General features: G+C 47.9%; 1 protein-coding gene across 3 annotated transcripts in view; it reads left to right on the top strand.

Moving 5' to 3' along the window:
• The window catches only part of FGGY (FGGY carbohydrate kinase domain containing), a 298106-nt gene that overhangs the window by 220730 nt on the left and 51803 nt on the right, over nucleotides 1-25573 (top strand). The window contains exon 15 of one of the 3 annotated variants that reach the window (XM_075320407.1): nucleotides 24314-24469. The exons of the other annotated variants lie outside the window; for them this stretch is intronic. Within the exon in view, the coding sequence (XP_075176522.1) occupies nucleotides 24314-24346 (33 nt within the window). The 3' untranslated portion in view covers nucleotides 24347-24469. Of the gene's footprint in view, nucleotides 1-24313; nucleotides 24470-25573 lie in introns of those variants that run through there. 3 annotated transcript variants of the gene reach the window in all.

Below are 25573 nucleotides of genomic sequence, written 5' to 3'. Positions count from 1 at the left end.
CAGGAGACCCTATACAGAGCCAGCTACAGATGCCCCTATACAGAGCCTGCTACAGAAGACCCCATACAGTGCCTGCTACAGAAGACCCTATACAGAGCCAGCTACAGAAGACCCTATACAGTGCCTGCTACAGATGCCCCGATACAGAGCCTGCTACAGAAGACCCCATACAGAGCCTGCTACAGATACCCCCATACAGAGCCTGCTACAGATGCCCCCATACAGAGCCTGCTACAGAAGACCCTATACAGAGCCAGCTACAGGAGACCCTATATAGAGCCTGCTACAGAAGACCCTATACAGAGCCAGCTACAGGAGACCCTATACAGAGCCTGCTACAGATGCCCCCATACAGAGCCTGCTACAGAAGACCCTATACAAAACCAGCTACAGAAGACCCTATACAGAGCCAGCTACAGAAGACCCTATACAGAGCCTGCTACAGATGCCCCCATACAGAGCCTGCTACAGAAGACCCTATACAGAGCCAGCTACAGAAGACCCTATACAGAGCCTGCTACAGAAGACCCTATACAGAGCCAGCTACAGGAGACCCTATACAAAGCCAGCTACAGAAGACCCTATACAGAGCCAGCTACAGGAGACCCTATATAGAGCCAGCTACAGAAGACCCCATACAGTGCCTGTTACTGATACCCCCATACACTTCTTGCTACAGAAGACCCCATTTAGAGTCTGCTGCAGATGCCTCAATACAGTGCCTACTACAAATACCCCCATACAGTGCGTGTTACAACTGCCCTATACTGCACCGGCTACAGATGTCCCCATACAATGACCGTACATAGTTATTACCGCCATTGACCAATAATAGCTCCTTCTCCATATAAAATCTAATTTAATGGTGCTATACAGTGTCTATATTATACTACTATACAATAAATATTACAATGTTACACTCGAGGTCCGCTGTAGTGCCTGATGGGCGTGACCCCTGGGTCAATGCACCCCATAAGGGTATGTGCGCACGTTGCTTTTTACCTGCTTTTTACCTGCTTTTTTGCTGCTTTTTCTTCTGCGCTGTTTAATGCCAAAATGGATGTGTTCTTCTATTCAAGCAAAGTCTATGGGAATTTGGGTTTCTTGTTCACACTATGTTGTTCAAAATGCTGCCTTTTTGTGGCAGAACTTTGGTCAAAAACTCAGCTTTGCAGTGCAAAACCCAAATGGCAAAAACAATTGACATGTTGCTTCTTTGAAAAGCTGAGTTTTTGACCAAAGTTCTGCCACAAAAAGGCAGCATTTTGAACAACATAGTGTGAACAAGAAACCCAAATTCCCATAGACTTTGCTTGAATAGAAGAACACATCCATTTTGGCATTAAACAGCGCAGAAGAAAAAGCAGCAAAAAAGCAGGTAAAAAGCAACGTGCGCACATACCCTTACTCTGTATATAAGGAATATTTCTGAGAATACAGCCCGTGGCTTCTACCACACATGAGACACCCTCGTGTGGCTTCTCCATCTCTGTACCGGGCACTAGTGAATCATCAACTATTTTCAGAAATGATAGAGAACAATTAATGTGGTGCCGTCATCCGGAGGCACTTAACCCCTTTTCTTCTATGCTGGGAATCACTATCACCCACTCTCATTGGCCATGACCCTTAATATAAATTATCCCATCAATATATGTTCCGTCCTTATATTTATCTTCTCATTGAAATTGTAAAAAAAAATATATATTTTACCTTTCACATCTGGTTTTAAGATGGTAAAGTGACAACAAATACATGACAGTTCCCACCGGAGTTGTCACATAACTTTCCCAGAGACTTGCATGGAAAAGATAAAGACTTGTCCTATAGCCATTCATACTACTTTACTCTCCTGTTTTAAATATTGGATATTTGCTTCTCCTCGTTGACGCTTTCCCTCCTTTAAGCCATCCCTGGCAATCAATCACTGCAAGAGTCTCCGCTATACACCAATCTTTTCTTTTCACTGTGCAGAGACATAGCTGATGATTAAAGCACATTACTTCAAGTGAGCGGCTGCAGGGAGAATATAACTTCATTTCTTCCCTGTAGCTGCTCTTCCAATAAAACAACAGAACGTGGTTAAAAGGGAACCTGTCACCAGATTTTGGCTTTATAAACTAAAACTTGCACCTTAAGCAGCACCTGTGCTGCATTCTATACAGGTTCACATTAGCCCCTGACCCCCCCCTGTAGACCCCACAAATACCTTTATAAAATATCCCACCATGCATGTAAATTGTTCAGTCCAGTCCGATGGGTGTCCTAATCTGCGCCTCCTTTACCTCCTTTTGCCGTTCTCCTGAGCTAATTGAAGTGGATGACTCCTCAGGTGTCATCCACATAGGCGAGGAAAATCTCACGCCTGCGCAGACACATTCCCAGCTTGCGCAGGCGCACTTCGCTCTGCCCTATTATGTACAGAGCCGACAACATAGGTGCGCCTGCGCGAACCAATGAGTTCTTTGACAGGTGCGAGATTTTGCCCGGCGATGTGCAAGACCCAGGTGACGTCATCCCCATCCCCGGGCAAAATGTCGCACCTGTGCAGAGAACTCATCGGTTCGCGCAGATGCACCTATGTTTTAGGCCCGTTTCACACGTCGGTGAAAAACAGACGTTTTTCACTGGTGTGTAAAACACGCACATGTCCCTGCGTGTGCCATGAATCACGGCACACGTGGGTTGTCTAAGTGTAATCCGGGCTCCGTTCTCCATGGCCCGTGATTGCACTTAGAAATCAACTCACCTGTGCGCGCTCCCGCTGTCCATGGTGCTGATCGCTCCCGCGGTGCAGCATCCGGCCGGCGCTGACCCCTGCAGCAGCTGCTTCCGGGTCGGCTGTGTCGTGCATCATTAATGTGCGCGACAGTAATCAGCCGGCTCAGAAGCAGCAGGCTGCACGGGCTGCAGAGAGCGCGGCTGAAGCCGGGTGAGTAAAAATGTTTATTATTTTAAATGCACGTTTTTTTCTGGCATGTGTTTCACGGACCACATCACTGCGTGGTCCGTGGGACATCAGTGATGCCAGAAAAAAATGGACATGTCTCCATGCGGCAATCACGCACACGCGGGTACGCCGCACGGAGACACGTGCAGTGAAAAATCACTGACGTGTGAGCAGACCCATTCATTATAATGGGTCTGCGTATGTTAGTGATTCTGGTACGTTTAAAAAAAAGCACAAACGTCCCAGAATCACTGACGTGTGAAAGGGGCCTTAGGCTCTGTCCGTAATAGGGCAGAGCAAAGTGCACTTATACGAGCCAGGAATGTGTCTCCACAGGTGCAAGAATTTGCCCACCTACGTGGATGGCGCCGGAGGCGTCATCCATGTCAATCAACACGGGAGGACAGCGAAAGGAGGGACAGGAGGCGCAGATTAGGACGCCCTTCGGACCAGACCAGACAATTTACATACATGGCGGGATATTTTATAAAGGTATTTGTGGGGTCTACATGCGGGGGGGGGTCAGGGGGTAATGTGCACCTTTATAGAATATAGCACAGGCGCTGCTAGTTTTAGTTTAGAAGGCCAAAATCTGGTGACAGGATCCCTTTAAAACGGTATTTACTTGTAGTTTAGAAGTGCGCGCAATGTGACACTTTTAGCTTAAAAGTTTACAGACTTGTCAGGAGAGCCTTAAAAAAATGGCTATCCAAAAACATTGGTGTGTACATATTATTATTATTATTATTATTATTATTAGACCTGATTGGTCAGCTGTTTTTATGTTTCCTAAAAAAAAAAAAAAGCCCAAAGAAATATTTTCTCCCTCCTCATTAAGTTTTCCTTTGCAAAACACCACGTATAAAATGATTATTCAGAAAGACACCCCCATACTTTGCACTGACGAGGGGCAAGCACCCCGAAACACCGTGTCTGCAAATTGGGATTCTGATCTGGCTTATATATCCTGAGTCATATTGCAAAGGATTGTCGAAAATCCACTTGTGACTTTTAGGATCGCTACTTCCAATAGGTGGCGCTGTGCTAGAGTTTGTCTCCTTTACTGGAGAGACAATTTGAATATTCAGAAAGATATTAATTTTGCCACAGCGCCACCAACTGGACATTGCTAGAATGGCACAATTAAAATAAAATCTGAAGTTTTACATATCGGTGTGGGTGCAAACTGTCACATTGCTCCATTTCTCTGATGCTGGTAGTTTGGGTCAGGCCCAGATATGAGGTTGTGTCTGCGCTGACAAATTTTTGCTGCTGATGTAAAGATGTTTTATTACTTTGTGTATAATTACATTTTTGTAAATTGGGCAAATTGTTTTAAAAGTGTTAATTTCAGCACAAACATTAGGGACATATAAATAGAGTATTCCAACAGTGGCTGAACACTAGAACACAATGGCAGCCAGATAGGAAAGTGCTTGTTTCTTATGGATGGCCACATGGTTTGTAATTGACAAAAATCTTAAATTCTCCAAAGAATGCAAAGCAAAACTGTCATGAGATGAAGTAGCATAAGACTTTCCTAGCACATGTAATGTATGTACACAGTGACATCACCAGAAAATCTGTGACTGCAGCTCTGGAGTATAATACAGGATATAACTCAGGATCAGTACAGTAATGTAATGTATGTACACAGTGATTACACCAGCAGAATAGTGAGTGCAGCTCTGGGGTATAATACAGGATGTAACTCAGGATCAGTACAGGGGTCAGTAATGTAATGTATGTAAACAGAGACTGCACCAGCAGAATAGTGAGTGCAGCTCTTGAGTATAATACAGGAGGCAACTCAGGATCAGTACAGGATAAATAGTGTAATGTATGTACACAGTGACTGCACCAGCAGAATAGTGAGTGCAGCTCTTGAGTATAATACAGGAGGTAACTCTGGATTAATACAGGATAAGTAATGTAATGTATGTACACCGTGACTACCCTAGCAGAATAGTGAGTGCAGCTCTGGAGTATAATACAGGATGCAACTCAGGATCAGTACAGGATAAGTAATGTAATGTATGTACACAGTGACTGCACCAGCAGAATAGTGAGTACAGCTCTGGAGTATAATACAGAATGTAACTCAGGATAAGTAATGTATGTACATAGTGATTGCACCAGCAGAATAGTGAGTGCAGCTCTGGAGCATAATACAAGATGTAACTCAGGATCAGTACAGGATAAGTAATGTATGTACACAGTGACTGCACCAGCCGAATAGTGAGTGCAGCTCTGGAGTATAATACAGGATGTAACTAAGGATCAGCACACGATAAGTAATGTAATGTATGTACACAGTGATTGCACCAGCAGAATAGTGAGTGCAGCTCTGGGGTATAATACAGGAGGTAACTCAGGATCAGTACAGGATAAGTAATGTAATGTATGTACACAGTGACTGCACCAGCAGAATTGTGAGTGCAGCTCTGGAGTATAATTTAGAATGTAACCTAACATCAATACAGAAAAATACACAGTGACTCACCTGTCTGTACATGGACACATTACAATGGAGTTCAAAGGTGCACATGTACAGTTCTTCTAAAGAGAATCTGTCAGCAGATTTTTGCTATGTAATTTGAAAACAGGATGCTGCAAGGGTTAAAACATAGCATTCAGAGATGCCTGTCTTGTCAAAGTCTGATCTGTTGTTTATTTGCTATGTTTGTTTAAGCTGCAGGGTTTATCATTGCTCGGACTACAATGTCTCATGCTTGCCAGTCCGGCACACCCCCCTCCTCTGCTTGACAGCTCACTGTCAATGTACAATCTCTATTGAGAGCCTGATGTGGGTCTGGGCAGCTCTCTCAGGTCTGTTACATGGCCAAATATAAAAAGTTTGATTGTGTCAGAACGGCTGCACCCAGTAATCTAAGTGATATATTGTTGGATTCAGGGTCTCTTTGTCTACATTATGCTGCTATCAGATGAGGTAGCAAAAACCTGGTGACATATTCCCTTTAACACAAATCAGCGACAGTTGTTACAAAATTATGCAATCCCCATTGTAAAATGATTTTATTACCAAAATTAGACTTTCTGCTGTGTGTAATAAACCAAACATGAACTATGTAAATAGCACCAAAGTCAACAGCTGAAACAGCAGTCTCAGAATCATTCACCTATTGATGGCAAGCATCTTTCTTTAGCACTTAGGAAAGGCCATTTTGGCTGTTATGACCTGCTGCAGGCATGATGCATAGCCACACTGCAGCTTCTGACAGTGCTACTGAAGAATCGTAGCCAATTCCTCTTAGGTAATAGGTTCCAGATCACTAATATCCTTGCATTTGCTGCTTTAACCTCCTTCAAAGCCCACCAAAGATTTTCTATAGAGTTCAACCTATGTGACTGTGATGGCCTCTACAGGATCTCTCGGAGTTTCTTGTGAAACTAAGTCTTGGTAGACTGTAAAGTATGCTGATGCTTGTTTGAATCTATCTTGCCCTTTACATGCTCCATATTTCAAGTTCCAGACAAAGCAAAGCAGTCCCAGAGCATCACCACCATCATCATTGGTATGTATGACTGTAAACATCACTAAGTCTCCACCATGATTCACTGTAGGCATCACTGAGTCCCCACCATGGTTCACTGTAGAAATCACTGAGCCTCCACTATGCTTCACTGTAAACATCACTGAGCCCCCACCATGCTAGACTGTAGACATCACCGAACCCTCATCATGCTTCCATGTAGGCATCACCGAGCTCCCACCATGCTTCACTGTAGATATCACCGAGCCCCCATTATGCTTCACTTTAGGTATCACTAAGCCCCCATCATACTTCACTGTAGACATCACCAAGCCCCTATCATGCTTCCCTGTAGACATCACTGAGCCACCACCATGTTTCACTGTTGATATCACCAAGCCCCCATCATGGTTCCCTGTAGAAATCACTGAGCCACCACCATGTTTAACTGTAGACATCACCAAGCCCCCATTATGCTTCACTGCTGACATCACCAAGCCACCACTATGCTTCACTGTAAACCTCACCAAGACCCCACTATGCTTCACTGTAAACATCACTGAGCCCCTACCATGCTTTACTGTAGACATCACCAAACCCTCATCATGCTTCCCTGTAAGGCATCAACAAGTTCCCACCATGCTTCACTCTAGACATCACCAGGACCTCACTATGCTTCACTATAAAAATCACTGAGCCCTCACTATGCTTCACTGTAGACATCACTGAGCCTCCACCATGCTTCACTGTAGATATCACTGAGCCATCATCATTCTTTCCTGCAAGCATCACCGCTCCCTCACCATGCTTCACTGTAAGCAGAGTGTTCTTTTCTGCGTATGCCTTATTGTAGACATGCCTCTAGACATACTGCTGATCTGTGAAGCCCCACAGGTGTTGTATCGGTGCATACCTTCAGGGACTCCACGTAGCTGGTGCTGGTCACAGGTAGGGAATCTTCGGTTTTGATCGTGACGCCACTCTCAGTATTGCGGCCAGTAGGGACCGCCACTGCAGGTTGAGGGTCGCCTGGAGCTGATGGTGTGTGCAGTTAGATGTAGGAGCCTCCTGAGAGTGAGGCAAGCCCCAGGGCCCTGTGTAGGTTTGTAGTACCACAAGTCGCAGAATGACCACACAGGCAGGGTGTCTTTCAGGGTTTTTACTCACTTCAGGTGGCAGGGTGAGTAACCCGGGCGTAGCTGAGATGAACCAGGTAGGAACCAGGTATCCTTCAGGCTGACTTCATGAGGGTGACTACTGACTCGCCTTCCTTAGCCCTTGGTGGTTTGGGGTGACCCCGACTTTTAGTCCCTATGGGGGTCACCCAGGGAAGATGCTCCAAGCCTCTCTCCCCTTCTTATTTGCCGTTTGCTTGTTCCCCGGACCAGGCCACTCCAGCTTCTTGCCTCCTATGACCTATGGGCCCTAACTTGTGGTTACGTGGCTGCGGCTTTTGTAGTGTTGTGGTGTGGGCTTTAAGAGCCCCACACCGGCAGGTTTAGCAGAAGAAAGTTGAATCTATCTCCGCTTCGGGATCTGCCGCCCGGTTGGGCCTGGTGCTCTCTAGCAGTCTCCTTACTTCCCACTCCGTTGCACTCTCTAGCTGAAGCTGGCTTTCAGGCAGCACTCCTAGTTGACCGTTCTCCCCCGTCAATAGCCACTGCGCGGGCGCTGTTAGACAGCAACAGCCCCACAGGTCTGCTCCTCACTGAGCCCTATGGAGTTCTGCCCTAACTGACTCACTGCCCCTCCTCTCCTGTTCTTGCCTACGCCACCTAGCAACCAGACTCTCCACCACACCCCTTGAGAGGAGATGGAGGCTCTACCCCCTCCACTATTCCAGTGAAGGTGAAGGCTTGCCCCCTCCTGGGATCCCCAGGGGTCCTCTCATGGGTACATGTGTGAGACCTGATCACTATGCGCCTGTGTTCCACACCCCAGTCAGCCATCTGGATTACCTGTATTGTACTGTCCCCAGCATGGGTGCAGTACTCAGTGGTGCCTGACCAGGTCAGGGGCGCCACATTCCCCCTTAGTTATCACCAGCACGTCCTCGGGCTGCAAGACAACATTTTAAAATGCATAAAACATTAAAACATGGTAAAACATTTTAAGATCACCAGTTATAGTACATCACCACCCTCCACCCACAAGTCCGTTAACCCACCCAAAACCCTCTCAGGAGGCAGGTCACCGGTCCTGTTGGTAACCAGGTCTGGGCCATCCGTTTCCCCAGACCTTTCCTCCAATCTTCCTCTCCCGTTGGCCGCGACTTCAGCCACTTCTGGCAGGATGTAGAGGCGGCTTTCATGGGCTGGTGGTTTCAGGGTATACCTGGCCTGGTGGATCCGCGCCTTCAGCCTCTTCTGGCAGGATGCAGAGGCGGCCTCCACAGTTGGTGCTGGCCAGGTACCCTCTTTGTGGTGGTGAGCCAAGGCCCCATAAACAGGCGTGCTCTCTGGTCGCAGGTGAGCCAAGGCCCTTTTCTACGGACGGGCCCCCCCTGGTTGCAGACGAGCCAAGCCCCTAAACAGGCTGGCCCTGGTGGTGGTGCCACTGGTGTAACTATTTACACTGCGAGAGTTTGTGGCTATAGCAAGTTCATAGCCTTAAAGTTTATTTCTCACAATAGTTTTTGTGGGCGCATTTCTTAAACGTTGCAAACAAAACTTGTCAAAACTGGTCAAAACAGTAACTTCTTACTTTCCTTTGCTTTACTCCTCTTTTTCACCAGGGCGTGGGCATGTAGGGCACCGGCACCTGTGACTTTCTTGCTCTCCGTCGTCGTCCGTGGTTGTTTCATCTGTAGGATCTTTGTCTGTGGTTGTTTCATCTGTAGGTTCTTTATCTTTCCTTTCTTGGTCTTCGTCTGTTTCTACATCTGGGTCTTTATCTCTGTCTTTTCTTTCTTGTCTTTCTTGTCTTTCTTGTCTGGGACATGGTGCTACGTCTAAGGCATAGTAGCCCCTTTCTCCTTGATGCAAGGTGAACTGTACTAAGTCCCCAATTTTCAAATTTCTGCCTGAATGTCCTCTGGGCAGGTGGGCTTGAACATCTCTCCGATTTACAAATATGCCCTCTTTTATTCCTTTTACTACAATAAAGCCGTATCCGCTTTTCAAGTTGAAGTCCTCTACTATTCCTCTGTAAAGGGGTCCTCTAGCCTGGGCTTGGGACCTTCTTAGGCACCTTTTCTCCTCCAGGTCTCTGGCTGTGACCTCCCTCTGCTCTGGAGACTGTGGTGTTGGAGGATACTTTGATCGGCTGCGCCGTGTCTTGCGGGCTGGGTTCATGCCTGTGGGCTCCCAGGTGAGGTCTTTGGGTTGATCTTCATCTGCTGACGGTGTCAAGTCTTCCTCCTCCCAGCGGGAATAGGGCAGCATCTCCGGCTCTGGGTAGGGGTCTGCTGCGGTTGGCGTCGGAGTCAGCCCTTCTGCTTCCTGGCCTCCTCTCCCCCTTAGTTCTTCCTGGCACTCCTTTGGTGGCAGTGCTGGGGATGGGCTTTCTTCAGCAGGCCCAGGCGGGGGGCTCTTTGGTGTGGTTGCTGCAGGGGTTGCTGGAATCCTCTTGGGGGTATGCGGAGGGAGCATGTACCGGTCCACCAACCATTGTGGAAACTTGGCCTCCATGTCAGCCTTCAGCCGCCAGTATTCGGGGTCCTCCCCCAGCGTGGGCTTTCCAGCAGGGACCTCTTTGGTCTGGGGAGCGGTGTCTGCTCTGGCCTTGCAGGCCGGGGAAAATGATGAGGTAGTCTTCTCTTCTTGGCGGGCCGCGCCCTGTATGGCGGCGGCCTGGTCTTGGCGGGCCGCGCCTGGCATGGCGGCGGCCTGGTCTTGGCGGGCCGCGCCTGGCATGGCGGCGGCCTGGTCTTGGTGGGCCGCGCCCTGTATGGCGGCGGCCTGAATTGGCGTTTCTGTCGCGGCCGATTCCTGGCGGGCCGGACTGGACACTGCAGCCGCGGTCTCACTTGGCGTCGCAGCCTCGATGGGGTCCGTGCAGGCTGAGTCGGGCGTCGCTGCAGTGATCGGAGCTTGGCGGGCCGCACCCGGCGGGGCTGCGGCCTGGTTCAGCATATCACTTGCGGCGCGGACGAGCGTCGCTGCTGCGTTGGGGTCTTGGCGGACCGGGTTCAGCAGGGTGGCAGCCTGGGTCAGCGTCACACCTGCAGCACGGATGAGCACTGCCGTGGTGGTCGGGGCCCTGCGGGACAGGCGGGGCATCGCTGCAGCGGCCTGGGCTTGGCGGGCCGCACCTAGCGTGGCTGCGGCCTCACTCAGCATCGCCGCACCGGGCGCCTCCTCTGGGACCGCGGTCGTAGCAGCTAGGGTCGGGGCTCTTGTTCTAGCCGGGGCAACACCGGACTCACCCATCGGGGTCTGAATCGTCGTCGCCGCTCGATCCGGCAGGCTCCGCGCGGCTCCCTCCTCGTAGGTCCGCACCGCCGCAGCCATCTCCAGGAGCTCCGTGCGTTCTTCTCTGAGCCGTCGCACAATCCTGGCCTCCAGCTGGTCGCAGAAGATGGCAAGCTCCCGGCACCACCAGGCAGCAGTGCCTGGTTCTGGGTATCCGCGTCTGGACTCCATTTTCTCTAACAAGCTACTGGCTTCTCTTCTGCTCCGCCGTCTCTGGACGCTTCCGCTCTCATAGCCGGCAAGGTCAGAACTCTGCAGGGGATCTCTGGGTAGCCACGCCTCTTCGTGGGCGGTAACTTCTTCCAGCGCGGGCTGCTGTTGTTTTTCAGCGCGCTTTTCATGGTGGCAATATGGCGGCGCTTCCAATTTTTCAAGCGGACCGCCCAGGCACATGGTCACCTGTCTCAACAGGTCTAGTCCTTATCCTGTTCGTGACGCCAGATGTGAAGCCCCACAGGTGTTGTATCGGTGCATACCTTCAGGGACTCCACGTAGCTGGTGCTGGTCACAGGTAGGGAATCTTCGGTTTTGATCGTGACGCCACTCTCAGTATTGCGGCCAGTAGGGACCGCCACTGCAGGTTGAGGGTCGCCTGGAGCTGATGGTGTGTGCAGTTAGATGTAGGAGCCTCCTGAGAGTGAGGCAAGCCCCAGGGCCCTGTGTAGGTTTGTAGTACCACAAGTCGCAGAATGACCACACAGGCAGGGTGTCTTTCAGGGTTTTTACTCACTTCAGGTGGCAGGGTGAGTAACCCGGGCGTAGCTGAGATGAACCAGGTAGGAACCAGGTATCCTTCAGGCTGACTTCATGAGGGTGACTACTGACTCGCCTTCCTTAGCCCTTGGTGGTTTGGGGTGACCCCGACTTTTAGTCCCTATGGGGGTCACCCAGGGAAGATGCTCCAAGCCTCTCTCCCCTTCTTATTTGCCGTTTGCTTGTTCCCCGGACCAGGCCACTCCAGCTTCTTGCCTCCTATGACCTATGGGCCCTAACTTGTGGTTACGTGGCTGCGGCTTTTGTAGTGTTGTGGTGTGGGCTTTAAGAGCCCCACACCGGCAGGTTTAGCAGAAGAAAGTTGAATCTATCTCCGCTTCGGGATCTGCCGCCCGGTTGGGCCTGGTGCTCTCTAGCAGTCTCCTTACTTCCCACTCCGTTGCACTCTCTAGCTGAAGCTGGCTTTCAGGCAGCACTCCTAGTTGACCGTTCTCCCCCGTCAATAGCCACTGCGCGGGCGCTGTTAGACAGCAACAGCCCCACAGGTCTGCTCCTCACTGAGCCCTATGGAGTTCTGCCCTAACTGACTCACTGCCCCTCCTCTCCTGTTCTTGCCTACGCCACCTAGCAACCAGACTCTCTTACCACACCCCTTGAGAGGAGATGGAGGCTCTACCCCCTCCACTATTCCAGTGAAGGTGAAGGCTTGCCCCCTCCTGGGATCCCCAGGGGTCCTCTCATGGGTACATGTGTGAGACCTGATCACTATGCGCCTGTGTTCCACACCCCAGTCAGCCTTCTGGATTACCTGTGTTGTACTGTCCCCAGCATGGGTGCAGTACTCAGTGGTGCCTGACCAGGTCAGGGGCGCCACAGATCCATAGGTTTGGAAAGATCCAGTTTTACGTTATAGCTCCATGGAACAGAATCACAAATCTTCTGTGAACTTTTTTGGATGGGGAAGGGGCGGATTTGACCATATTGGAACTGAGTTTTTTTGTACTTTTGGCTCAACAGAGATGTATGTCGAGCATAGAGACTTTTATTGTTTATTATATACTTTACTGTGTAAGCCACCAAATGTTGCTGCAGGTATTTTGCAGTCTCTCAAAAGTTTTTGCCAACCTGCCTTCTAAGGTGGGCTTTGCACACTACGACATCGCAGGTGCGATGTCGGTGGGGTCAAATTGAAAGTGACGCACTTCCGGCATCGCATGCGACATCGTAGTGTGTAAAGGTTCGATGATACGATTAACGAGCGCAAAAACGTCGTAATCGTATCATCGGTGCAGCGTCGGCGTAATCCATAATTACACTGCGCGACGGTCCGATGTTGTTCCTCGTTCCTGCGGCAGCGCACATCGCTGTGTATGAAGCCGCAGGAGCGAGGAACATCTACCGGCGTCACTGCGGCTTCCATAGGATATGCGGAAGGAAGGAGGAGGGCGGGATGTTTACGTCCCGCTCATCTCCGCCCCTCCGCTCCTATTGGCCGCCTGCCGTGTGACGTCGCAGTGACGCCGTATGACCCGCCCCCTTAATAAGGAGGTGGGTCGCCGGCCAGAGCGACGTCCCAGGACAGGTGAGTCCATGTGAAGCTGCCGTAGCGATAATGTTCGCTACGGCAGCTATCACAAGGATATCGCTGCTGCGACGGGGGCGGGGACTATCGCGTGCGACATCGCAGCATCGGCTTGTGATGTCGCAACGTGCAAAGCCCGCCTAAGTAATCCGCTGTCAGCTTCCTCTTTCTGCAATTTAAAGGGATTGTCTACTACTAGGACAATCACATCTCATGCTCCATCTATGGCCCAATTAAAATAAAAATGCTTATACTCCCCTCCTGTGCTGGCGCCGTTCAAGCGCTGCTGGCTCTCACGTTCCTGGGGCTCATGCGAGGGTCTCACGTCATGCAAGCCCTGCACCAAATCACCGTCTGCTTCTCTCTCCCTGCTGTTTGACGTAAGAGTAATCAATAGGGAGTGAGCGACAGCCATAGCTCTGGCGTCCTATTCATTACGGTAACACATACGTCTGAAGGCGGGAAGAGAATAGCGGGGCTTGCATGATGTCACAGACCTACGTAAGCCTCGGAGCATGAATGCTGGCACCACTGGAACGGCACCGGCTCAGAAGGTGAGTATAAGATTTTTTTTTATTTTAATGGAGCCAAAGATGGGATGTGAGAAGGGGTTGTCCAAGGAGTGGACAACCACTTTAATACTTTTGTATCTTTTTGTATTCTTTTCCTTGTTTGTACAAAGCAATGACATCTTCTCTTCATTTTTTGGACCACTTTCTTATCAACTCAACAATATTAATGATCTGGAGGCCATTGCCCAAGAGGAATGGACTAAAGCTGGGTTCACACGTAGCGACAACGACATCACTGTTACGTCACCATTTTCTGTGACGTAACAGCGACCTTGTAAGTCGCTGTTATGATCGCTGCTTAGCTGTCAAACACAGCGACGCAGCAGCGATCATAACGTCGCTACATGTGCAGAGAGCAGGGAGCCGCGCACACTGCTTAGCGCTGGCTCCTTGCTCTCCTAGCTACAGTACACATCAGGTTAATTAACCCTATGTGTACTGCAGCTACATGTCACAGTGCAAAGAGCAGGGAGCCGTGCACACTGCTTAGCACTGGCTCCTTGCTCTCCTAGCTACAGTATACATCGGGTTAATTACCCGATGCGTACTGCAGCTACATGTGCAGAGAGCAGGAGCCGGCACTAGCAGCAAGAGCGGCGGAGGCTGGTAACGAAGGTAAATATCGGGTTACCACGGAAAGGTCTTCCCTTGGTTACCCGATGTTTACAGTGGTTACAGCTTTCCGCAGATGCCGGCTCCTGCTCCCTGCTCGCTTCATTTCGTCGCTCTCTCGCTGTCACACACAGCGATGTGCGCTTCACAGCGGGAGAGCGACGACGAAAAAAATGAAGCAGGACATTCAGCAACGAGCAATGACCTCACAGCAGGGGCCAGATCATTGCTGGATGTCACACACAGCGACAGCGACGGGACGTCGCTGCATCGTCACAGAAAATGGTGACGTAGCAGCGACGTCGTTGTCGTCGTCGCTGTGCGTGACACCACCTTAAGGTTCCTCAAGAACACTACTGTGACGTCCGCCAGTAGGTGGTGCTAGACACTATTTGCGTGCAGTGAATGAAGAGGTAGTCAGACAAACTGAGGTCAGAAGCCAGGAGGTAAAGACAAGACACTGGGAGCAGACAGAGACAAGGTCAAGATACAAGCCAAGGGTCAGGATTCCAGGAGAGTACATACAGGATACAGGGGGCAGGCAGGGACATGGTCAGGAGGAGGTCTGAGGTCAGAAGCCAGGAGGTAACAAGACACTGGGAGCAGACAGTGACAAAGTCCAGATACAAGCCAAGGGTCAGGATTCCAGTAGAGTAAGTACAGGATACAGGGAGGCAGGCAGAGACGTGGTCAGGCGGAGGTCCGAGGTCAGAAGCCAGGAGGTAACGACAAAAACAGGGAGACAGGCAGAGAAGAGTCAGCAACAGTCCAGAGTCAAGATCAGATCACTAAACACTACAGGAGCCAAGAGCACTACTGTATAACCAGGAAGAATGACTGGCGACGTTTCGGGTGAGCATGCTTCCTAATGAAACAGAGCAATCACCAGAAATGAGGAGCATCTGCGCAGGCACCTCCTAGGACCAGCGTAGGACCCAGTGCTGAGAGACAACCCGTCCATAGGTGTCAAGACAAACAGCAGAACATCCAAACATGCCTAAAGCTGTGCACAATGGAACAGCAAGTACCGGCTCTGCAGGAGAGCATGGCGGAACATAACACAAGATGCTCTGCGCATCGGAACCGTGATAACTACTGGAAGCTGGTATCTGGTTATGCATCACATGTGCAACAGGTCACAGAAACCAAAGGGAGCAATGCTGAGTACAAAAAAACACTTGTTATGAAGATTGTGAATAATTCTGAGACTGCATTTTCAGTAAGTCTCATTTTGTAGTGAATTTGGAGAAGTCACTTGTTATATATATCAGTTGTGCTGAGTTACTGACATTTTTCTTGTTTGATCGGTTTATTGAAAACAGCAAAAAGGTTTGTACATTTTGCTAATAAATCGAATTTGCAATAGGGGGTGAATAATTTTAATTGCAACTGTAGATTCCACTGATGTTTTCCTTTAAATGTTTGCACCTACGAGAAAATAAATCCTGGTAATAGAGCGGTCAAGTGAATAGTGAGTGAGATTATAAGCTTTAGTGCAGCCTTTGGGGCCCAGTAAACAGCTGTTACAATGAGTTGTGACTTTCTGCTCTTAATTAGAGGCTACAAATGAGGCGGTAATGCATTTATGACAAATGTTTGCTGTGAAGTGTGGGGGGCTTGGCTCAACATATTCATTGTTGGTTTTTCTGTTGTTATTTTGCAAGCAGCAACTATTCCAGCAATTTAGCACCTGCTTTATAGAATATAGTCTTGATATACGATATGGATTGTTCTATTGTTTAGTAGGCCTCTCGTCCTGAGAACAATGGACTCATCGTGTTCTGCTCTGTTTACATTAGTAGCAGCTGGGGGCTTTATAGGAACAATCCACAAGTCCCAGGCCTGGCACTAAGTGCTGCAGGACCCCCATAAGACCCGCTGCGTGAGCTGATTAAATATTTACAAAGTAGAGGAGGGGAGATATTTTGCGGCTGCCCCGAGTGGAGGGTTAGGGAAGGATTATGGCTCAGATGCTTTGCGGAATCAGCAGAACTGTGTGTCTGAAAGAGGGAGCAGACTGTAATAAATGCAGCTTAGCACAGACAATTCAGGGCATAAGATCCATACAAGCAATCCATATAAGCTGTCCGACTTTTACAGTTGAACCTCCAGGAATCTCTGCAACTTGCAGTATGTAGTCAGAGCTGCACACAGAACATACAGATCACATGGCGGATTAACAGAGCGCTATATTAGAACATTAAGGAACCCACCCAGTAGTACCACAAAAAAGGACGACCAGGGCTAGTAAGTGACATAGCAGGAACTATTATTTGTAAGATTTAGGATCCCAATGTATTGGGATCCCAATGTATTGTTACCCCTCTATAAATCACTTATTGAATCCAGTTTTGGGCTCCGCATTTTAAGAAGGACATTCAGAAGTTAGAATCAGTTCAAAGGCGGAAACTAGTTTGTGACGGGGTATGCGGCAGAGCAGTAAGGGACACAAAGGCCAAGGAACAATCCAAAGGGCTTTATTGGAACTACAAAGATAAAGCAGCAAACATAAATATAAATCCTTAAAGTCTGCAAGGAGTCCACAACAAAACAAAAGATCTAGGGGCGTCTCCCGGTATTCCAACGCCAGGGAAAATAGGGCAATGGTCCTTATATGAGTTTCTTGAGTCCAACAGGGTGAACAACAAAACACAATCCCACGTGGCCACTGATCTCCAGTCTGTAACAGTCCATACACAGGCTCTAGGATCCAGCCTCAGCTATAGATCCTAGTCCTTCTCCAGCCGAGATCCAACTAACTGAACTAACAAGGGTCTCATTGTTCTTCTCTCCTGGGATCAGCCCCTAAGGTGAGTCCAACTCCGCCTGGACACTTGATACATGAATGGACTTTAGAAGTCCTGGCTCTGTCTTGTTTACCAAGTTGTGGATTGGAGAAGTCCCATGCCGAGAAGAACAAACAATCCCCCACCAGTAGTACATACAGGACAGTCAAGGAGAGATAGACTATTACACCATGAGCACAGGCGGGGGAGGGACACACTGTTACAGTTACCCCTCTATAAATCACTTGTAAGGCCCCATCTGGAATATGGGATCCAGTTTTGGGCTCCGCATTTTAAGAAGGACATTCAGAAGTTAGAGTCAGTTCAAAGGCGGGCAACTAGACTACTACAAGGAATGGAGGCCGCCCGTATGATGAATAATGGAGGCCGCCCGTATGATGAATAATGGAGGCCGCCCGTATGATGAGTAATGGAGGCCGCCCGTATGATGAGAGGTGGAAAAAGTTGGATTTGTTTAGCTTAGAAAAAAGACGTCTCAGAGGAGATCTCATTTATATGTATAAATACATGTGTGGTCAATATAAAGGACTGGCACATGACTTATTCCTTCCAAAGACAATACTAAGGACCAGGGGGCACTCACTGCGAGTGGAAGAAAAGCGATTCCAGCAGCTAAATAGGAAAGGGTTCTTTACAGTTAGAGCAGTCAGACTTTGGAATGCCGACCACAAGAGATAGTAATGGCAGATACTATAAGGCTAGGGCCCCACTTTCCGTTTTTACCTGCTTTTCAGGTGCTTTTTGGGTGCGTTTTGAGAAGCACCTTTTTTATGCCAAAATGCTTGCGTTTTCATTTTCCAGCCATTTCAATAGCATTTGTGATTTTTCCGACCCCACTTTGCATTTGTAAACGCATCTGCGAATTTGCATATTTTGTGGCAAAACCCAAGCGTTCAAAGAAGCAGCATGTCAATTGTTTTTGCCATTTTGGGTGCGTTTTGCTAACATTGAAGTCAATGAGAAGTTGCAAAAAACAAAATTCCTTCAAATTCCTGCGTTTTACCTGCGTTTTATGTGCAGAAAACATGCGTTTTGGACTACCAAAACGCATGATTTTTGATCATTAAAATAATGATTTCATATGTCCCTTTACACACACACATAGTCCGACAATTACATTTAAAAAAAATAATAATTTATTGCTTTTTTCCAATAAATAATATATTACCGCTATAATTTTAATAAATATTTCTATTTCCTTAATTATTTCTAAAATTCTATATGTTTTCTTTTTTTTCCTCTTTTTTTCATTTTGTTTGACTGTTTAAACTTTATTTAGCAGTGTCTAGATGTTCAAAACGTATCTGTCAAAACGCAGGTGAAAAAGCATGCAAAAAGCGCTGAAAACGCGGTAAATACGTCTGCGTTTTCAGCGCTAAATTTCTGAAAAAGGCAACTTTGGTCAAATCAATTAAGCCCAAAACGTGCGTTTATAACTGCAAATAGATGAACGCAAAGTGGGGCCCTGGCCTAACAGCTTTTAAAAAAGGGCTGGATAATTTCCTCAGTACACAACATTGTTGGTTATAAGTGACTTATGGACAAAATGTAGAATTGGTGGAGGAAGGGGGAACTAGATGGACCGAGGTCTTTTTTCAACCTATGTAACTATGGATTCGCTCACCACACTATATTTTCGGTCCGAGTGCGATCCGACATATTCGCACTCAGGCCAGTTGTCACACACTGACTTGGGGAATGTACGGCGTGGAGCAAAACACACAAATGGCAGGGTTTTTACCAAGACAAACAAGGGGTACACTGGGGACACATTAACAATGGTGGTGCCTAGTGAGAGGGAAGATGGACTCCCCCTCCATTTACCTACAACTGTACCCTATACTCTTTGCTAGTCCCTATACAGGTTCCTCACTTGTTGCCGAGCAGGAACCTGAAGCCCTGAGTGACTCTACAATAGTCCTGGCTAGTGAGTGGACAGGTAAGAGATTCTAGCCCCACTGCTGCACTAAAACAACATACCAGGGAAGGAAGACAAATGGGGAAACACACCAACAGACACGAAGACTGCAGCCTACACAGCAACTCACAGAGAGGGCTCCACTAGCTCCTTCCAACTCCAGGCCAAGCATCCAAATGAGAGTGAATAACCGACCCCTCTCCTGGGAGCGGAGGGTATATATAGGGACTGGGAGAGGTCCAAGCCAGAAACACCTGGGATGGTAATGAGAATGCTTGATCGCAAGGAATACTGACATTAACCCTCTCATCCCCCAAAAAACTATATTTAGCTTCCGGGGTTGAGCATAGCAATGGCTTTCTAGCCCTTAATTTCTCACAAGTTTCAAATGCAAAGCTACAGCCGTGACACCAGTGTTCTGATATGGGGCCCTGCACATGTCCAGCTCAGGCCGAGGAAAAAATTCACTGCATGTTCGAGTTGGATCCAGGACCATGCAAATCAGAGCTAGATCAGAATGTGATTTGCATTATTGATCTGATTCTCTCAGATGAGAGAATATATGCTGGTGTGACCCTGGTCTTAAAAGGACTTATTAGGACCATTTAAAAGAAATCTGTCGGTAGTATTGACCACTGGCGGACACAATGGATGAGGGCCCCTGTGCAAGTACATTAAACAGGCCCTTTGCAGTCCAATAGATCAATTATACCAGCTTTGAAGGTGGAAATCGGCCCCCTAACCTCTTGGGCCTCTATGCAGATACACATTTTGCATTGATGATGTTTGCCCCTACTATCACCCCTTGTAAGACATACAGTGCCTACAAGTAGTCTTCAACCCACTGCAGATTTAGCAGGTTTGATAAGATGCAAATAAGTTAGAGCCTGCAAACTTCAAACAAGAGCAGGATTTATTAACAGATGCATAAATCTTACAAACCAACAAGTTATGTTGCTCAGTTAAATTTTAATACATTTTCAACATAAAAGTGTGGGTCAATTATTATTCAACCCCTAGGTTTAATATTTTGTGGAATAACCCTTGTTTGCAATTACAGCTAATAATCGTCTTTTATAAGACCTGATCAGGCCGGCACAGGTCTCTGGAATTATCTTGGCCCACTCCTCCATGCAGATCTTCTCCAAGTTATCTAGGTTCTTTGGGTGTCTCATGTGGACTTTAATCTTGAGCTCCTTCCACAAGTTTTCAATTGGGTTAAGGTCAGGAGACTGACTAGGCCACTGCAACACCTTGATTTTTTTCCCTCTTGAACCAGGCCTTGGTTTTCTTGGCTGTGTGCTTTGGGTCGTTGTCTTGTTGGAAGATGAAATGATGACCCATCTTAAGATCCTTGATGGAGGAGCGGAGGTTCTTGGCCAAAATCTCCAGGTAGGCCGTGCTATCCATCTTCCCATGGATGCGGACCAGATGGCCAGGCCCCTTGGCTGAGAAACAGCCCCACAGCATGATGCTGCCACCACCATGCTTGACTGTAGGGATGGTATTCTTGGGGTCGTATGCAGTGCCATCCAGTCTCCAAACGTCACGTGTGTGGTTGGCACCAAAGATCTCGATCTTGGTCTCATCAGACCAGAGAACCTTGAACCAGTCTGTCTCAGAGTCCTCCAAGTGATCATGAGCAAACTGTAGACGAGCCTTGACATGACGCTTTGAAAGTAAAAGGTACCTTACGGGCTCGTCTGGAACGGAGACCATTGCGGTGGAGTACTTTACTTATGGTATTGACTGAAACCAATGTCCCCACTGCCATGAGATCTTCCCGGAGCTCCTTCCTTGTTGTCCTTGGGTTAGCCTTGACTCTTCGGACAAGCCTGGCCTCGGCACGGGTGGAAACTTTCAAAGGCTGTCCAGGCCGTGGAAGGCTAACAGTAGTTCCATAAGCCTTCCACTTCTGGATGATGCTCCCAACAGTGGAGACAGGTAGGCCCAACTCCTTGGAAAGGGTTTTGTACCCCTTGCCAGCCTTGTGACCCTCCACGATCTTGTCTCTGATGGCCTTGGAATGCTCCTTTGTCTTTCCCATGTTGACCAAGTATGAGTGCTGTTCACAAGTTTGGGGAGGGTCTTAATTAGTCAGAAAAGGCTGGAAAAAGAGATAATTAATCCAAACATGTGAAGCTCATTGTTCTTTGTGCCTGAAATACTTCTTAATACTTTAGGGGAACCAAACAGAATTCTTGTGGTTTGAGGGGTTGAATAATAAATGACCCTCTGAATAAACTTTTCACAATTTAAAAAAAAAAAAAAAAGAAATAACATTCTTTTTTGCTGCATTTCACACTTCCAGGCTGATCTACAGTCCAAATGTCACAATGCCAAGTTAATTCCGAACGTGTAAACCTGCTAAATCTGCAGGGGGGTGAATACTACTTGTAGGCGCTGTATATAAGCGGCATGCAGGATAGAGAAAGCTGAACAAAATGATACATTGATATCTGCAATCCAATGACTTAGTTCTCCCTGAAAGTCTGCATCCAGGGCTTCTATTAAATGTAAGGAGGCGTTACCAGTGTGAGACATGTAATGACTGACAGTCTGCTCTCCTGATCTACATGTCTACCTTTATTTCTGATAACTGCTTTACATCTGTGTGGCATGGAGTCAACTAACATTTGACACCAATGAACAGGTATTTCTTGCCCAAGCTGACTGGGCTACATTCCACAGCTCATGTGCATTCCTAGGTTTTACATCAAAAACAGCATTTTGTTATGCCACTCCACAAGTTCTCAATCCAGTTGGGATACGGGGATTGGGCTGGCCACTCCATAACATCAATCTTGTTGGTCTGGAACCAGGGTGTTGCCCGCTTGTGGTGTGTTTGGGGTAGTTGTCCGGCTGAGACACCCATTTCAAAGGCATTTCTTCTTCAGCATAAGGCTACAATACTTTTTTCATTATTTTGATTTATTCAGACTGGTCCATAATGCCTGGTATGAGATAAATGGGATCAACTCCAGAGTATGAGAATCATCCCCAAACCATGGTTACACTTCCATGTTTTACAGTGTTCACAGTGTACTGTTGCTTAAATTCAGTGTTTATGGGTCATCTCACAAACTGCAGCCTTTAGACGCAATAAGAATAATTGGTCCACAGAATATTGCGCCTCTTCTGGTAGGCCAGTCAATGTGTTTTTTGGCTTTAACCTGTAACACGTCTTTTTTTTCAGGAATGGTAGTGTCACGATTCCTATGTGCAGAACATTCTGTATTGTTCTGCTATGCTCTAATGCAGAGCCGGTATATGTTGACTATGGTGCAGAGCATTTTGCAGGGTGAATGCTCTGCTGGTTGTTTTACAGCACTGGGTTTCACAATGGTCCTGGGTGATGCTCTCGCAGTTGCTTCTCATTCCCGGTGATTGCACTGCTTCATTGGGGAGTGTGTTAGCTCAGGACGCCGCCAGTCGTACCTCCTGGTTACAGTTGTGCTGTTGGTTCCCGTGGTGTTCCGTGTTCAGATCATAGCATATCGACTCTGAACTGTTGTTTACCCATCTCTGCCTGTCCTACAATGTTTCTGTTATGACTTTCTGGCTTCTGACCTCGGACTTCCTCCTGACTACATCCTCGCCTGCTCCCTGTATTTTGTACGTACTCTCCTGGAACCTTAACCTTCGGCTTGTATCTCGATCTCGTCTCGTCTGCCCCCCGTGTACTGTTGTGTCTTCCTGGTTTATGATCTCGGCCCTTCTGACTATGCTCCATTTACTGTGTCGCGGGCGGGGAGGACGCCGTCGCTGCTGTGCTCTCGCTGGCGCTCGGGTCTGGCGCTGCTGCGATGGCTGCTCGGTGGCTCGAGCGGTGGGCCGGATCCGGGGACTCGAGCGGCGCTCCTCGCCCGTGAGTGAAAGGGGTGGTTTGGTTTGGGGGTGTTAGTCCGTGACGCCACCCACAGGTTGTGGTGAGGTTGGGCACCACCACTGCTGGTGACGGGGATCCCGGGAGCGATGGTAGGGAGCATCTGGGATGTTGTTTTCACCCTCCGTGGGTAGGGGTTGGTGGTCCCGGGGCCCAGTGAGGTGACGGGGAGGCAGGGTTGGTGAGGTGCAGGGTCGCCAGGACTGCGCAGCGCGGTGCCGGATGACACGGTTGTACTCACTCAGCCACAAATGTACGCAAAGTCTCTGGTAAGCCAAATGGCTGGAGGGACGGGTCCCGCAGCCGGCTGCTGTGGCTTCTCCCGGACAGTTGGCGGTGGCTGCCTTTCCCTGCACCTTTTGTGTATGTTCGGTCCCGATGGCTTCCCACCGGTAACCCGCTCCCCAGCGTGTATATGTGCCGGAGGAGCCCTTTTGCCTGCAGGCTCTGGCTCTTGGAACTCTAGCTGTAGCGGTAGCTGTATTTCCTTCTACTGGTCGGACGGTTGCCTTCTATCGGGTCTTGGCTGTTAGGAAACCCCTGTGGTTCCGGTCACTGACGGATTTGACCTCTTAACGGCGACTCCAAGCCTGGTCGGGGTCCGCAGGCCCTGCCGGTGTGTGCTGGCTTCACTTCGCTCCCCGGTTCGGTACCGGCGGGCCACCGCCCGTCCCCGGTCCTACGATTCCGCGTTGATCTGCCTCTCCTGCAGATGGCCACCACCGACTGCCAACCTTGCTCTTTGTGCCCGGGCCACACACCCGGACACGGTCAGTTTACTCCTCACACTTGCACTTCCCTAACTGATCTCTACTCCCTTCCTTTTCCCGCCTCCAGGACTGTGAACTCCTCAGTGGGTGGGGCCAACCGCCTGGCTCCACCCCACCTGGTGTGGACATCAGCCCCTGGAGGGAGGCAACAAGGATTTTGTGTCTGGCTGATGTGCCTGTCTCGGGGTGGGGGTGTGTGTTGCAGTACCTGTGACGACCTGGATAGTCCAGGGCGCCACAACTGCATGCAAGTAGTGTCTAGCACCACCTTGTGACAGTCATCACAGGTAGTTTACAAGGGTTTCTTGCAAATAGTTTGGCTTCATGTTGGTGTCTTCTGATGGTTGCAGGAGTCACAGGTAACTGAAGATCTTTGATGTTCCTGGAGCTGATAATTGCATGCTTTTAAGCCTTTCTTGTTATTTTATGATCTATGCGGATGGTAGTATTTCTTTTCTTACCACGTGTTTTGGATTTTGTTTGCCATTTTAGAGCATTGTAAATCTTTTTAGCTGGGCAGCTAATTATTTTATACGCTTCTTTATAAATTTACCCCTCTTCAATCAACCTCTTCATCAAAGTTCTCTCTTCTTCAGTACAATGTCTGGAAGACTCATTTTACTCACTGAGCAAGGGCTAGAACCAGCAGGTACAGTATTTGTTACTCTCTTTCTGTAATTAACGATACATGACGATAATTAACACCTGTTTCTTCAGAGAATGAATAACCTCACTAATTGAACTATGCACGCCTATTAATGTGAACACCTCTCTTTCATTATATAATTTAATTTCACCCAATTAGCAGCGAGTATGTCATGACTGTTGATTCTGTTGCTTGCCAACCTCTTGTCTACACCTAGGCATTCATTTTTCGCAAGTTGTGTGATTTTTTTTTTCTCCCAAAAGCAGAAAGTAAACACATTAATGAAGTTATACTGTAATTATTTTGTACATAACTGTATATAGAATTACTCTATAAAAAGATAAAAAGATAATATATATCTATATCATATAATATCTATATCTATCTATATATATATATATATATATATATATATATATATATATATATACAGTATATCACTTGACTTATCCTGTACTATTTCCTGTTTTGTGTGAGTTGGAAGAAGCGTATACTCATGCAAAACAGCTGTTATTCAGTTTACTGATGCCTCCGTCTTCAATCCTGTTACTGAAATAAAGTACATTTTACTGAAATCACTAGTGGTGAGTGTTACTTATCTTGCTTTCCCCTGAATTTTACTTATCCTGTTCTGATCCCGAGTTACATCCTGCATTATACTCGAGAGCTGCACTCACTATTCTGCTGGTGCAGTCACTGTGTACATACATTACATTACTGATCCTGAGTTACATCCTGTATTATACTCGAGAGCTGCACTCACTATTCTGCTGGTGCAGTCACTGTGTACATACATTACATTACTGATCCTGAGTTACATCCTGTATTATACTCGAGAGCTGCACTCACTATTCTGCTGGTGCAGTCACTGTGTACATACATTACATTACTGATCCTGTACTGATCCTGAGTTACATCCTGTATTATACTCCAGAGCTGCACTCACTATTCTGCTGGTGCAGTCACTGTGTACATACATCACATTACTTATCCTGTACTGATCCTGAGTTACATCCTGTCTTATACTCCAGAGCTGCACTCACTATTCTGCTGATGCAGTCACTGTGTACATACATTACATTACTGACCCCTGTACTGATCCTGAGTGACATCCTGTATTATACTCCAGAGCTGCACTCACTATTCTGCTGGTGCAGTCACTGTGTGTATACATTATATTACTTATCCTGTACTGATCCTGAGTTACCTC

The sequence above is a fragment of the Anomaloglossus baeobatrachus genome, chromosome 8 (assembly GCF_048569485.1).
Source record: "Anomaloglossus baeobatrachus isolate aAnoBae1 chromosome 8, aAnoBae1.hap1, whole genome shotgun sequence".
Lineage (NCBI taxonomy): Eukaryota > Metazoa > Chordata > Amphibia > Anura > Aromobatidae > Anomaloglossus > Anomaloglossus baeobatrachus.
Note: the sequence above shows the minus strand (reverse complement) of the source record. Positions and strands in the feature narration are given on the sequence as shown.